This window comes from the organism of the source record quoted next (genome assembly GCF_019968955.1).
Source record: "MAG: Porospora cf. gigantea A chromosome Unknown PgA_NODE_706_length_12137_cov_356.161, whole genome shotgun sequence".
Lineage (NCBI taxonomy): Eukaryota > Apicomplexa > Conoidasida > Eugregarinorida > Porosporidae > Porospora > Porospora cf. gigantea A.
In genome coordinates this window covers 1-12,137 of record NW_027151854.1, presented here as the reverse complement: position 1 = coordinate 12,137, position 12,137 = coordinate 1, and the positions used below count along the sequence as shown (strand labels likewise).

Below are 12,137 nucleotides of genomic sequence, written 5' to 3'. Positions count from 1 at the left end.
GACGTGTTGAGGAGGATGTGGACGAACTCCTAAGTCTCGTGTCGTTGCCTGAGGAAAAGGACGTTCTTGTTTCAGGTTAGTTTGTCGGACATGCCGTTACGTAGCGTCTCAGTGCTTCCTGTTCCACTCTACCGGATGTTCAGATTCCATTAGCGAGAAGCTGACCCTTCTCTGTTGGATATGTCTCCACGAAAGGGTTCGGACTGTGATCAGCATCCTACAGGTATGCAATGAATGCAGAGCTAATTCAGGTACTCACAGACTGTGTTGGCGTGCTTAGCATTCAAGAGACCAGGCTGGTTGTGGACTTTTTGTATGGTACGTGCACACTGCATTACTCTTCTCAATGTCTTGCAGAACGCAGGAGCATGATTCGCTCAATGGTCACGCCAGATGGCGAGACGCAGTCCAAGGACATAACCTTCATCCGTGCGAAGATGATCCACCTGTGCGTTCTGGTGGATGCGCGTTGTAGACATCTGTCACCGTATACCTCAGGGCTTTTGCGTACGCTGGTAACGGCGTGGTGCCCTGCGTCGTTTCAGGGCATTTCCAACAAGCAGTTCAGGCAAGGTCGTGACTACCCACCCAACCACAAGCCTCACGGGGCCCCCGGCCCTTGTACGTTGGAGGAGTTCAAGGCCCAGCTGGTTGATTGTGCCTTGCCACCATCGCAGGATGTGGCCCAGGTCTTCAAAGTCTATGAACTGTACTCGGCATGTATACCCTTCTGCACTGATGCCCGAGTGGTGAGCCTTTCGCCACGTGTAGACGCAGGCGCTTAAGGATGTGACAACATCTCAGAAGAACATTTTGGATCCTGTGGAAAGACTCGTCCAGTGGGTCAACAAGCACTCGCAGCTCTCTGACGGCCCGTGTGGCACTCTTACCTCGCTCTCCCCGCTGCAGTTCGCGCACGCAGTTCACACGCGCGCCTTCGCAGAGCACGTCCTGGTGGGGCCTAACCGGGCCACTGATGCAGGATCTCTTGTGGTTTGGGATGCTCCACTCGCTGACTACCTCCTGTACGAGTAGCGGGCTTGCACTCCTGGACTGCTTGGATTCGGACAGCCTGGTAAGTTCCAGTTTCGCTCCTGTTCTAATGTTTTTGCAGAAGTCCAGTGTTAAACGGATCAACAGCCAGCTGCAGTCCTTGGCCGATGTGCTTGACAGGCCGTGGTTGATTCCGCTGCACGTGAACGAAGTGGTGGCCTCGCATGTCAAGCAGTCGAAGAACCGCGACGCCTTCCCTGAGACCCCCCCAGTGTGCGTTGACGGGAACGTAGATCTGGACTTACTCAGGGCTGGCGGTCGTCTTGGATCGCAGCCGCGTCAACCATCGCCGCCTCCGAAAAGGAAGAAGATCATGCGGTATCTTGAGGACGACGTTGTCTTCACACTCGAACCGACTCGGTTGCTGGACGACCAACGAGAGTGGGGACTCACTGAAGAGCCTGTCGCAAACTATGACGAGGTACCCTTCGACACGAAGCTCCGCCTCAAACTGAAGGACTTGAAGGCCAAGGAAACGATCGACAACGACCCCGCCAACGATATTGGACCCGAGTATCAACTGTTGTGCAGTCCATGGGGAAGAGCAGTCTACGATACACTCAACCTTTTCGATTGTCGAGATCCTCAAGAGGAAGTGGAGCTGGTAAAATTCCTTGCGAGAACTCCGCTGCATCCGAGACTAGAGTCCCCAGAGATACCGCCCGTATCCAAGGTGCCAGACGAATCGCTTCCGTCCTCCGCCCTCGTTCCCAGCGAGTCGGAATCAGAATTTTCGTAAGCTGCCGGACATTTCGTGACACAGCCCTCGCGTTTCCGAGTCTCCCTCAGATGAGGTTGTCCGGATAACTTCGCAACCCACCTACGTCTGCGACGACTCCGACGATGAGCGCCGAGCCCGCCCAATCATCGAGCTCGACTCTCCGACACCTCATGTAATCATCGACTGACGTAAATCAATCATGAACTCCAGAAGAGGGAGTCTGCGCCGCAGCTGTTTGGTCGTGCATGCCGACCTTCCCGAGTTTCTGGCATCGATCGTGGAACTGTTCTTGACGTTGGCTCTAGGCGTCGGTAGCCTCATCGGCTCTCTGTATTTCGTATTCGACCAACCAGTACACGTGAGTAGCTGTAAGGTTCGTTCTTCAGGGCTGTTTGTGCTTCGCGTTCGCGAACACCGTCGGATCTGCGGCGGTGTTCTACCTGGTGGCTCGCAACTGGCAGACCGGTGACCTGTCCGGTGGTTTCTGCGCGTTGAACCTGCTCCTGGGTAGTTTGGTGTTCGCGGTCTGCTCGTTCACCTATCTCCATCCGCCATTGGAGGATGCCTCGGCTGTTGGGTTTTTAGTTGTGAGTGATTCGTGCGGGGTGGATTCAGGGCTCGCTCTTCTTTTTGTTTGCGGGTCTGGAAACTCTGCGCAAGAATGGCATCGGCCCGTATACGGCGGTACGTCCCTGGGGCGCTGCCTGGGTTCCTAGTGGCCTTACCTTCCTCATCAGTGCTGTGGCCTACGTCTTGGGCAGCGGACTGTTCCTTATAGGATACCTGGTGGAGGGTTCACTGGCGTATTTGGTTGGGTCAATCCTGTCAGTCGTGTTGGCTTGGTGCGACATCGTCAACTGGATTGAAGCTATGTCTGGCGTGAAGACTGAGTGATGCATGATGACACACGGTAGCAGATTGGTTTGGAACTGAGCTTCAATCAACGAACGCATTAGAGCTTTGAGAACGGGAACCGCCACGCAACCAACTTCCGTTGCACCTCTCCCAACAGGTCGAGCGACCACAGCAAGACCGCCATTCTGGTGAAGACCCCGTTTTTAGCCTGTTCAAAGTAGAGGCAATGCCGCGAATGGTCGAGGTCCGACGACAGCTCGTCCACACGTGGAAGCGGATGTAATATCTTAGCCAGCGGAAACTGCGACATCGTGACGTGATCCAGTTGTAGGGGGTGTGTGCCATGGTAGCTCTTGCGGTCCTTCTCGCTCAGTCTCTCCTTTTGTACGCGAGTCATGTATATGTAGTTGGCCACGTGGCCACGTGGAAGGCCAGCTAGGGTCTCCGCGTGCTCGACGACCAGCTCTGCGGCTTGGTATTCCTTATGGATCTCCTGAAGCTCCAGGAGCAGCATCGGGGGCATCGCCAAACTTTCAGGCGCTACGAAGGTGAAATGAACAGGGAACCGGGCCAGTAAACGCGTCAACGAGTGCACAGTTCGGCCGTACTTTAGGTCGCCCATGAAGGTCACCCGCAGCGGCGGCGTCCGCGCCTGAAGCCCAGCCACGTCAAGGTCCAGGTCCTCCAATATGGTGACGAGGTCAAGCAGCGCCTGCGTGGGGTGCTCGCCGGCTCCAGACCCTGCGGAAACGACAGGATGGGTCGCCACCTCTGCTGCTGTACCTGCGCTATCGGCTGCTTGGTGACGAGTGACCAACAGGTCGCAGTACCCGTCCATCATGCGCACGGTATCCTGCCAAGACTCGCCCTTGGAGCTGGAGGACCCAGCAGCCTGCACCAGTATGGTCTGACCACCCAACCGCTTCGCAGCAGCTTCGAAGGAGCACCTAGTGCGTGTGGAGTCCTCAAAAAAAAGGAGTCCTACGACATTGCCCTGCAAAGGCAGCTCATCTGGCCTCTGCCGCTTGAATTGCAAGGCGCTCTGTGCGATTTGATGCAGTGCCTCCGTTGTCAAGTCCCCTACTTTAGTTAGGTTAGGCATAAAATTTTCCTTATTTTACTAATTTTTATTCAACAGTACTCTCCGGGCCATTTGACGCAGTTTGCCTATATCCTCAAGAGGGCGTGGAGGCGATTTTGAAACAGGGGGTTTCTCTGGTATCCGCGGTCGCCGAGGACGTCTTTGTGGGGACCTAGATGGTCTCGGAGACCTGATCGACCGACGTCTCGGCGGCGAACGCGACACTCGGTGCTTCCTTCGGTAGCGTGGTTCCTCTTCTGAGGACGAGCGGCAGGGACTGCGTTCAGTGCTCGTCGAGAACCTTCGCTCGCCTCGATAGGTTCGCCGTCTGGGTGGCGATCGGCTGCGTCTGGGTGGCGATCGGCTGCGTCTGGGTGGCGATCGGCTGCGTCTGGCAGGCGATCGGCTACGTCTGGGTGGCGATCGGCTGCGAAAGCGGCGAGACCGTGTTGGGTGTGTTATGTGGTCCCTAGAGTCATCGGCTTGCGGACGCGTCTGCATTTCCTCCACATCTCGCAGTTTGCTGTCGACCAGCTCTTGCGGCACGCCGTGCTTGGAGCTCTGTGCTTGCAGAAGCAGCGACCACAGGTCAGATACGTACTTGAGGGCTTTTCCCTCGGGGAGGAAGCCCCTGAGACTCACCGTCATCTTCTTCGGACATACGGTGTCACCATCCTCCATCCCTGTCTTCTCGAGCAGCTGCACGCAGTACAACGTAACGATGTCGTCCTCGTAGCCTAGCAGGGACCGGACACTCTGTCCTATCCAAGGTCTCACCACCTGCAGGTGCACCCGTTCCAAGTCCAGAGGCTCATCGAAGTGCGCTGGCCATGTCGTCTCGTCCAGCTCTTTCTTTTGCTTGTCCGCGAAGTAGGGGGTCTGATCATGCGTCGTGCCTCGGTAAAAACCCGCACTCATCGGAAGAAAAAGGCCGTTTTTCACCAAACATAGCACCTTGATTCATTGTCCTCGAAAGGAAACACTTGGGTACCCGGAGCGCATTCAAAAGCCTGGCTGTACTCTGCAGTGTTCTGCAAGGTGCCAAGGACACGTGATGCGCCTGGGCTGTGTGGGTCGTTTCCGACGGCTTGAGCTGCGTACTGATCGCGAGATACATTGCACCACGTGGTGGAGAACGCCAGAAAGAATAGCTGATCTGTAGTGAGGTCGATGCCAGGGAGAGGCATCGCACTAACCTCCGAGGGACCGATGCGTGCTGTGAACGCTCTATGCGCTGCCTTGAGTCCGCCATTGTCAGCAATGTTCTCCCCTAACGTCAACTGCCCGTTCACATGAAGCTCTTTACCGCCGGAGTGGACAGTGTACTGCGAGTATTGCTCCACGAGGCATTGGGTCCGCTCTTCGAAGTGGTTGGCAGACTGCACTGTCCACCAGTTGGCGAGATTGCCAGCGGCATCGTACAATCGGCCTTGATTGTCGAACCCGTGAACGATCTCGTGGCCCATAACCGCGCCCAAGGACCCATAGGACAAGGCAGACAGCGCCGCTTTCTCCAGTTCATCGTCATCGGACCAGGTGAAAAGGAAAGGTTCCTCAAATATCGCCTGTGGAAAGACAATTTCGTTCGCAGGTGGGCTGTAGTAGGCGTTCACAGTCTGCGGCGTCATCTGCCAGAGCCGCTGGTCGAGCGCGCGGCCAACACCCCCATAGACGAAACGTACAGCCTGGTCAACCAGGTGCATGCTCTGGTCGAAGAACCCACCGCTGATAGCCTCAACAGGCCCGTAAAATCTGAGTCACCGTACTTCTGCTCTCCCACTGTGAAAAGAACTCCGGTGCCTTCGTGACAAGCCACTCAGGATACCCGAGTTTATGCGATAAATGTTCCAGCTTCGCTGAGGCCCGGGAGACCGTCTGCGCGTCCATCCAAGGCGACGACGCAAGCATCTCCCCAAACTCTGCCTGGATGGACCCAAGGATCTCAACGGCCTGGGCCCTCTTACTACCAGTATCCGCTACGAAATCACGAGCCAACACCCAACCCAGGTGCGCCTCCACGGCGCCTAGACAGCTTTCCCAACGTGGGGGGCGGTCCATTCCCGTTCGCATCTTCGTCCAACGATTGACTTCCGCGTGCCATGGACCTCCGAGGTACGGGGAGAGCTGGGCCAGAGCACGAGTGAGGAGGTAGTCCTCCAGTGTTTTCAGAGGCACGGCTTTCAAAACCTCGGCTAGACGTGAGAAGTACTCGGGATCTTGCACAAGAACCTTCGTTCTTGGGCCGAAATCCTCCGCGTAGTCCCGTCTAAACAACTTCTTAAAACCTTTGATGTACTCCTCCATATTTATCGCTGCGCCCAGCTGGTCGGTTAGCCGCGACCACGACATTAACGTCGAGGACTTCACCACGTCACTTCTCTCACTAGGCGCCAGCTGGATCCCTCGCAGCTGCAATTCCAGGTGCGCCACGGCCTTAGCACGCGCTCCTGCTGCTCCACGGGTCAGGAGATGCTGCTCGTCAAACAGCTCAAGTAGCTTGGCCACGTGCTGTTGATACGAGGCTACCAATGCAGCATCACCGAACTCGTCGTAAAGGAGGCCGAGACCGCCAGGGGCAAGTGCCAGAACGCTGCCTTGCCCTGTGAAAATGTTTTTCTCCACGCCTGCGGAAAACACGCCAGGTAGACCAAGTAGATGGACATTCTGAAGGCGGTTACCCAGCACATTGTCAACATCTGACTCGTCAATTGGAGTGTCGGACAAGATCCAAGGGAGTTCACGCTCAAGGTAGCCAGTGAGCGGTTCAGGGCCTAGAGAGTCTACATCCTGGCAGGCCTCGAAGTAGCAGACCATCCGAGCTTGCCACGGGTCTTCATTCGATGCAGTGAGACTGTCGCAGCTCTGAGATTCAAGGAGTTGGCGGCTGCGATCTTGAGCCTTGCGTGCTACGGACGAGAACGACAGCGCGTAATGATCGCGGTCGGTAGGAAGGCGATAAGATTTCAGCCACCCGTTGCAAGCGAAGCCGTAGGGATCCCCACAGGGGTCTCCTGCTGTGTCCATAGTCATCAGTAGATGCGCCGTGGCATTAATGCAGGAGGCGGTTTTGCATTTGTTCTCCTCGACATGAACCTGCGCAGGTTGCCGCACTGGCGCCTTCACGGTGAACATCTCAACGGTGATCAGCACCACAGCCACCAGTGCTACACAAATCAGAGCCGCATATCCCCAGCTGCGAGCAGGGATTCTGGACAACCACGCACGTTCCGCAGTCATGCCTGGCGTCTCAATCTCCATTGGGTTCGTGACGAGACCAGCTTCAAGAGGGTGCTCTCGCAGCGGCGTACTTTCTGGACTGCCTTCTTCCTGGTTTGACCATGATCTCCACGCGTCTGTGAGTCTTTTGCGGGCATGCTGTACTTGGTCTCGGAACGAAACGGGAGAGGCGTTGGCATGATCGTCGTGATGCGATGCGATAGACATGGCAGCGTAGGGCGCCCTATAGTCAGTAGCGTATTCATTGTCGACAAGTTCCTCTTCAAACGCCGGGAATTGAGGCGGAGGCGCTTCCGCTGTCCATAGGTTATCCTGCATGCAGCCTGTGGACACTGAGTCGTCCTCGAATGGATCGTCGTGCGACATTCCCGAATTCGGCATTAGTCTTCTGCAGACTGACCACTTTTCAAGAAATCTCGACACGACACGAATATATGATAAGGAGAACCTAGTCCACGCGCATTACACCGTGACTCAAAAATATGCTTCTCCCCAGATGTTGTGGCAGCAGGACAGAAGGCCTGTCGCCTGCTCTCTCTCGACGCGCCCTGTGGTGCGGGACGTGAAAACGGTATCCAGCTCAGCGGGTGAGGAGAGGAGTGTCATGCAGACAGGGTCGATTTGAGTGTCCTCCTTTCCCAGTTTCCAACGCAGTTGTGGGATAGCGAAAATATGAAGCCCAGCCTTCCGTCTCTGCCTGCATGGAGAGGCGACCGGTGTGAGGTTACTGCTATCCTTCTTCCTTGTCTCGGCTGTGGTAACGGCCAGGCCTTCCGACGCCACGCCTGCAAAGAAGCCGCCAAAATCCTCCTGGGAAGGCTCATGGTGACACGTGACTTCGGACGGCTTGGAGAAGGTCGTGCGATGGCTCACGTCGCTGGCGACAGATTCGATCGTCGTTGCAGAGCTCATATCAGGGCTCATCTCAATGCTTCTGTCAGGGCTCCTGCCAGGACTTGTATCAGAAATCGTCTCAGATTGCTTCAGACTAGTCGGTGTCATAGTGTCAGGTGTAGCGGTTATGGGGACAGGTACCTCAGGAATTCGGAGCTCTTTACAAGTGGTCCGCATATCCCGGCCTTCTAGAGCGCACCACGCCTGCAGAGCTTCCCGATCGTAATTGGGCGGGTGGGGGGAGGTGGTGGGATCCAAACAGACCTCTCCACGCATTGCTTTCTCCCCACAAAACCGGTGGCAGTAGCTCGGTCCTTGGTGATCTGCAGAGCTTTCCAATGCGACGCCACACGACGCCATGGGGTAGGGGTAAAACAACGAGAGCTGTATGATCGTCTACCCGCATCCTACGTTGGGCCTCTTCCCTCCGAATCTCTTCTCTAATTGGTGCAAACAGTAGAACTTCTCCAGCTCCTTCGAGATGTTCTTTCGGAGTAGCCTTGTCTTAGCCTGCTGGACCTCCGTGAGGAATTGCTTGGCCACAGACCACACCGTTTGGACCAGAACGCTTTCATTCAGAACCCACAGGTGGTCTAGCATGAACGGGTATTGCTCCGTGAGAACGGTGGTCATCGAACTCAACAGCGACATGGGAATTCTGTGGACCGGAACCGAGCGCACGTCAACGATGGCACTGCAGGTTTCGACGATGCCTGGTACGACTGGAAAGGTTGTCAGAATTTGCTGGAGAAGGATTGTGCTGAACTTGGCGACTTACACAAGTACCTTTTAGCGAATTCAAAGGCGAAAAACAAGAGCCTATTGAATCGCTCGGGCTGCAACCGTTTCGTATCCAACTTCTGCAGGTTCACGAACAATGTTGGCCGATAGAAGTGGTCACGCGCTGCCCAGTATATTAAGCCAGATTGCAGGTCCGTGCGTAGGTCTGCCTCGTCATCCGAAATGGGAAAGTTCGAGGCTCGCCAGGATAGAATCGCCTGGTTGGATACTTGTAGTGCCAACCTACCTGCAAGTGGCTGGCCGACCTGGCACAGAATTCTTCAGGGCATCTTCTAAAGTTGAAGAATACCACCCGAGGAACCAAGGGCATCGCATCCGCAGGAATGTTGAGTCCTGTTTTCACACAGTATGCTAGGAAGTCGCGGATGTTCCTTGTTTCCTCGTCTTTGAGCGGCACATGCAAGAAGAGCTGTCTCACTTGCCGCGAACCGTACGAATGGTAAAAGTCATCCTTGAGAAAATATGAGAACGGTATAATTCACCAGCATTTTATCCGGTTTCTTAAATATTTTCTTTCGATTATTTCGAAACGGTTGGACTCACCTTTGAGCGCTTCGTCGTGAGCAATCCGTAGGGCACACAGCATGGCGATACAGTTTCGGTCACATTCAGAGGACTTCCTGCCTCGTTGGCCATGTTGAATAAATGCAATAATAGCCGCAATGGACTCTAGTTGTCAGGCTTTGACGCAGACTCTGTCCGAAATGGACCAGGTTCTCCGGTGAGGGGCCGCCTGTGGTACCACAGGGAATACCAGGAGACTCTTCGACGTATGAACAATTTTAACCCTGAAGAGCGCAACGCCAAGATATCCCAATGTGACCTGCTAGCGTCCACGATGAGAGCGCTGAAGACTGATTACATTCTGGAGTTAAAGCATCTTCCAGAAGACTCTTCCGAGAGAGCGCAGTTTACGAAGGCATTGCAAAATCGCTTGGCAGTGGTGGGTAATCTGAGCTACAGTCTCCGTAATTGCTTGGCAGATTAAACGCCAGGAGCAGGACATGGATTCGAAGAAGCATGAGATTGATCGAGAGCAACTGGTGGCAGAAGCTGACAAAATCCCTGACGATACCCAGGCCATTGAGACCATGGTCCAGGCTGGCGATCAAATGCAAGTAAGCTCTTTTTTTATTTTCGAATAATATTATTTAGGCTATTCTTATTTTTATTCGAATAGTATATTTAGGCAACGAATATATAGCTATAAATAATATATAATTGTGCTATAATTATGTTTTTTTAGGAGGAAACGCAAGCCGCAGTAGACCGCATGCGGAACATGGCACTCGAGGCAGAAGACATAGGCAATGCCACTGCGATCCAGCTCGATCAGCAAATGGATCAGATGGGCCGGGTTGGAGAGGACATTGACGAGGTGCACCAGAACGTCAAGTCGGCGGCGCGAACAGTCAAAAAGATGATGGGAGGTGCCTGTAGGGACCAGTGCGTCATCATTCTGCTGTGCTTGAATGTGGCGGCCATCGCCGGTGTGGTGGCCATGTATGCTACGGCGCCGGCAGGCCGACGAGTCTTCGCGCGACAAGTGGCGCCTCGGCTGCAGCCGCTGGGACTCGCTATTCATGATGTCGCGGGTGATGTCTACAAGTTATTTATCTAGTTTGCTTTATTTTTAGAGTGGTTTTAAATCTAGGTCAGCCAGTCCTCATGCAGCGTGGCCTGTCCTTCACTCGGTGGCTTGGGTTTCACCACTTCGCCAAGGCCAGCTTTGTTAAGGAGGACTGACTGTTCAAAGGCCACGTCTTCAGAATCGGTCTGGTCGCCGGTAACGGTGACCATGTCACTCATGTCCTCCCTCTCAGCCTCGTCGAACGCCTCAAAGTTGAATACCTGCTGATACCATCGAATGGAGGCCATGGTCGCGTACCTATCGTAGTCGAGATCTGTGCAGTAAACCAAAGGCAGGTTTTTTGCAAGGCTGTCTGTGTAAGACATGTTGATGTCGCTCACAGTCTGGTGGCGTCCCCTGCAGCATAATCCGCCGGCGTTTGATTCGCCGTTCGTAGTATCGGACTGTTTTTGCCTGCAGCATAGCTAGACTGAGCGAGCAGCGCACGTCAGGTCCGCTACGGTTCTCGTAGCCCCAGGGAGGTCGCCGTGTATGGACCAGCGGGGGACGATGTGGCCGTTTGCAGCCTATGAGCTCTCGCATGTCTCGCCGCCAGTAGGGATTGGACTCGCATGCAGGCAGGTTCAACATGGGACTAAGATACAGAAATACTGTAATTCATGCAAAGATACCAACGTGTCCTCGTGTCAAGACTGTCACAGGCTCAAGATGCCAATGCACGAAGTAGGCCAGGTGGGCACGCGCACGCGGTCAGGCCGTGATTCCAGTCCAGTAAATCCACAATATGGTAGAGTCATCGGCGATGGATGCACTGGTGGAGCTCGGAAACAACATCGCCAGCGCAGATCTGGGCGAAGACTACGCCGTCGAAGAATCCAACACATGTCGGAAGAATCCGTCGATGACAGCTTACATGGAGCAGTGGATGAGGCAGAACCGGAAGAATAATGTGGTGAAGTGAGTTATTAAGGGTTGTGAATCTCATCACGTCCCCAGGATTCAGATCTACGATCTCGACAGCGTAATCGCTCGGCTCAACGCGGTGACCCGCCCCTTCGAGACCGGCGCGTTCCATGCTGGAGTGGAGGTGTTCGGGTGGGAGTACGGCTATGGCAGGACGGACGAACCCCGTTGCGGATTGACCAAGAACTCGCCCATGCGTCATCCAGTTCACGTCTGGAGGGAGGAATTCGTCCTGGGCCCTACCCCTCTCAGCGAGGAAAGCGTTCGTAAGCTCCTGAGGAGCCTTGCTGACGAGTGGAGGGGTGATGACTACAATATCCTCACACGTAACTGTACACATTTTTGTGAGGAGTTTTGCAAGCTGCTCAGTGTGGGACCCTTCCCGCCATTCCTAATGAACCTGGCGAAGAGTGCACACTCGACGATGAAGTCCTATGAGAACTTCACTCAGTCGATATCGGTAGGTTGCCGTTCGGATAAGTCCTTGGTCATTGCTTTTGCAGAACCTAGGGAAGAATTTCCACAAATTTAACAAGAAAACTTTTTCCCGATTCGAAGAGGCTATGGAAACGGTAGTAGACAACATTACCAAGGGCATGGAGGATATTCCGCCACTGACTGACTGGTTCGCCGTCCTTCCAGATCCTTCCGATGACGACGAAGCCTACTGGGATGTGCAATCGTCGTCGCCGAAGCGATTGTCCAGTGCGAGCAGCAGCGATGCGCCTGATGAATCGCTGTCACCTGCTCAGTTTTTTCGCAGAAAGGCTAGTGACCTGCCGATGCCCATGTAAAACCTCAATTCACACATATTTAGTGTTCTCGAGTCATGCCCACTCCTGATTACGACGCCCTGGTCAAGCTACTTCTCTTAGGCGATTCTGCTGTAGGGAAGAGCAGCCTTCTTCTGCGTTTTGCGGACGGGAAGTTCGATAGGAACC

General features: G+C 54.6%; 8 protein-coding genes across 19 annotated transcripts; 4 read left to right on the top strand and 4 right to left on the bottom strand.

The window, feature by feature from the left end:
* Positions 1–230: 230 nt before the first annotated feature.
* Positions 231–1,792, top strand: KVP18_005058 (uncharacterized protein; the record flags this gene model as incomplete). 3 transcript variants are annotated; one of them, XM_067949395.1, is made up of 3 exons in its annotated part: positions 231–749; positions 778–954; positions 983–1,792. In XM_067949395.1, 3 exons carry the CDS (start codon positions 231–233, stop codon positions 1,790–1,792), a joined length of 1,506 nt encoding a protein of 501 aa, XP_067806657.1. The 3 variants fall into 3 exon arrangements, with proteins under 3 accessions (XP_067806657.1, XP_067806656.1, XP_067806658.1); XM_067949396.1 differs by lacking the exons at positions 231–749; positions 778–954 and having other exon boundaries at positions 1,001–1,075; positions 1,115–1,792; XM_067949394.1 differs by lacking the exon at positions 983–1,792 and having other exon boundaries at positions 381–785.
* A 181-nt stretch (positions 1,793–1,973) lies between these two features.
* On the top strand, positions 1,974–2,668 carry KVP18_005057 (uncharacterized protein; the record flags this gene model as incomplete). The annotated part of the gene is made up of 3 exons (XM_067949393.1): positions 1,974–2,132; positions 2,161–2,361; positions 2,390–2,668. 3 exons carry the CDS (start codon positions 1,974–1,976, stop codon positions 2,666–2,668), a joined length of 639 nt encoding a protein of 212 aa, XP_067806655.1.
* Positions 2,669–2,726: 58 nt separating this feature from the next.
* On the bottom strand, positions 2,727–3,731 carry KVP18_005061 (uncharacterized protein; the record flags this gene model as incomplete). The annotated part of the gene is made up of 1 exon (XM_067949402.1): positions 2,727–3,731. The coding sequence occupies one exon, from the start codon at positions 3,729–3,731 to the stop codon at positions 2,727–2,729; it is 1,005 nt and encodes a 334-aa protein (XP_067806664.1).
* Positions 3,732–3,796: 65 nt separating this feature from the next.
* Positions 3,797–7,313, bottom strand: KVP18_005054 (uncharacterized protein; the record flags this gene model as incomplete). 4 transcript variants are annotated; one of them, XM_067949383.1, is made up of 4 exons in its annotated part: positions 3,797–4,095; positions 4,121–4,664; positions 4,694–5,462; positions 5,491–7,313. In XM_067949383.1, 4 exons carry the CDS (start codon positions 7,311–7,313, stop codon positions 3,797–3,799), a joined length of 3,435 nt encoding a protein of 1,144 aa, XP_067806648.1.
* A 108-nt stretch (positions 7,314–7,421) lies between these two features.
* KVP18_005060 (uncharacterized protein) lies at positions 7,422–8,952 on the bottom strand (the record flags this gene model as incomplete). Of its 3 annotated transcripts, XM_067949399.1 has the most annotated exons (4): positions 7,422–8,225; positions 8,253–8,563; positions 8,620–8,839; positions 8,869–8,952. In XM_067949399.1, the coding sequence occupies 4 exons, from the start codon at positions 8,950–8,952 to the stop codon at positions 7,422–7,424; spliced, it is 1,419 nt and encodes a 472-aa protein (XP_067806661.1). The 3 variants fall into 3 exon arrangements, with proteins under 3 accessions (XP_067806661.1, XP_067806663.1, XP_067806662.1); XM_067949401.1 differs by lacking the exons at positions 8,253–8,563; positions 8,620–8,839; positions 8,869–8,952 and having other exon boundaries at positions 7,422–8,201; XM_067949400.1 differs by lacking the exons at positions 7,422–8,225; positions 8,620–8,839; positions 8,869–8,952 and having other exon boundaries at positions 8,238–8,492.
* A 352-nt stretch (positions 8,953–9,304) lies between these two features.
* Positions 9,305–10,263, top strand: KVP18_005056 (uncharacterized protein; the record flags this gene model as incomplete). 3 transcript variants are annotated; one of them, XM_067949389.1, is made up of 4 exons in its annotated part: positions 9,305–9,363; positions 9,390–9,585; positions 9,626–9,760; positions 9,889–10,263. In XM_067949389.1, the coding sequence occupies 4 exons, from the start codon at positions 9,305–9,307 to the stop codon at positions 10,261–10,263; spliced, it is 765 nt and encodes a 254-aa protein (XP_067806654.1). The 3 variants fall into 3 exon arrangements, with proteins under 3 accessions (XP_067806654.1, XP_067806653.1, XP_067806652.1); XM_067949387.1 differs by lacking the exons at positions 9,305–9,363; positions 9,390–9,585 and having other exon boundaries at positions 9,647–9,760; XM_067949388.1 differs by lacking the exons at positions 9,305–9,363; positions 9,889–10,263 and having other exon boundaries at positions 9,415–9,630.
* Positions 10,264–10,292: 29 nt separating this feature from the next.
* On the bottom strand, positions 10,293–10,863 carry KVP18_005059 (uncharacterized protein; the record flags this gene model as incomplete). 2 transcript variants are annotated; one of them, XM_067949398.1, is made up of 2 exons in its annotated part: positions 10,293–10,585; positions 10,614–10,863. In XM_067949398.1, the coding sequence occupies 2 exons, from the start codon at positions 10,861–10,863 to the stop codon at positions 10,293–10,295; spliced, it is 543 nt and encodes a 180-aa protein (XP_067806660.1). The 2 variants fall into 2 exon arrangements, with proteins under 2 accessions (XP_067806660.1, XP_067806659.1); XM_067949397.1 differs by lacking the exon at positions 10,614–10,863 and having other exon boundaries at positions 10,293–10,598.
* A 154-nt stretch (positions 10,864–11,017) lies between these two features.
* Positions 11,018–11,990, top strand: KVP18_005055 (uncharacterized protein; the record flags this gene model as incomplete). Of its 2 annotated transcripts, none has more annotated exons than XM_067949386.1 (3): positions 11,018–11,190; positions 11,230–11,656; positions 11,700–11,990. In XM_067949386.1, 3 exons carry the CDS (start codon positions 11,018–11,020, stop codon positions 11,988–11,990), a joined length of 891 nt encoding a protein of 296 aa, XP_067806651.1. The 2 variants fall into 2 exon arrangements, with proteins under 2 accessions (XP_067806651.1, XP_067806650.1); XM_067949385.1 differs by having other exon boundaries at positions 11,036–11,190.
* Between the last annotated feature and the right edge of the window lie 147 nt (positions 11,991–12,137).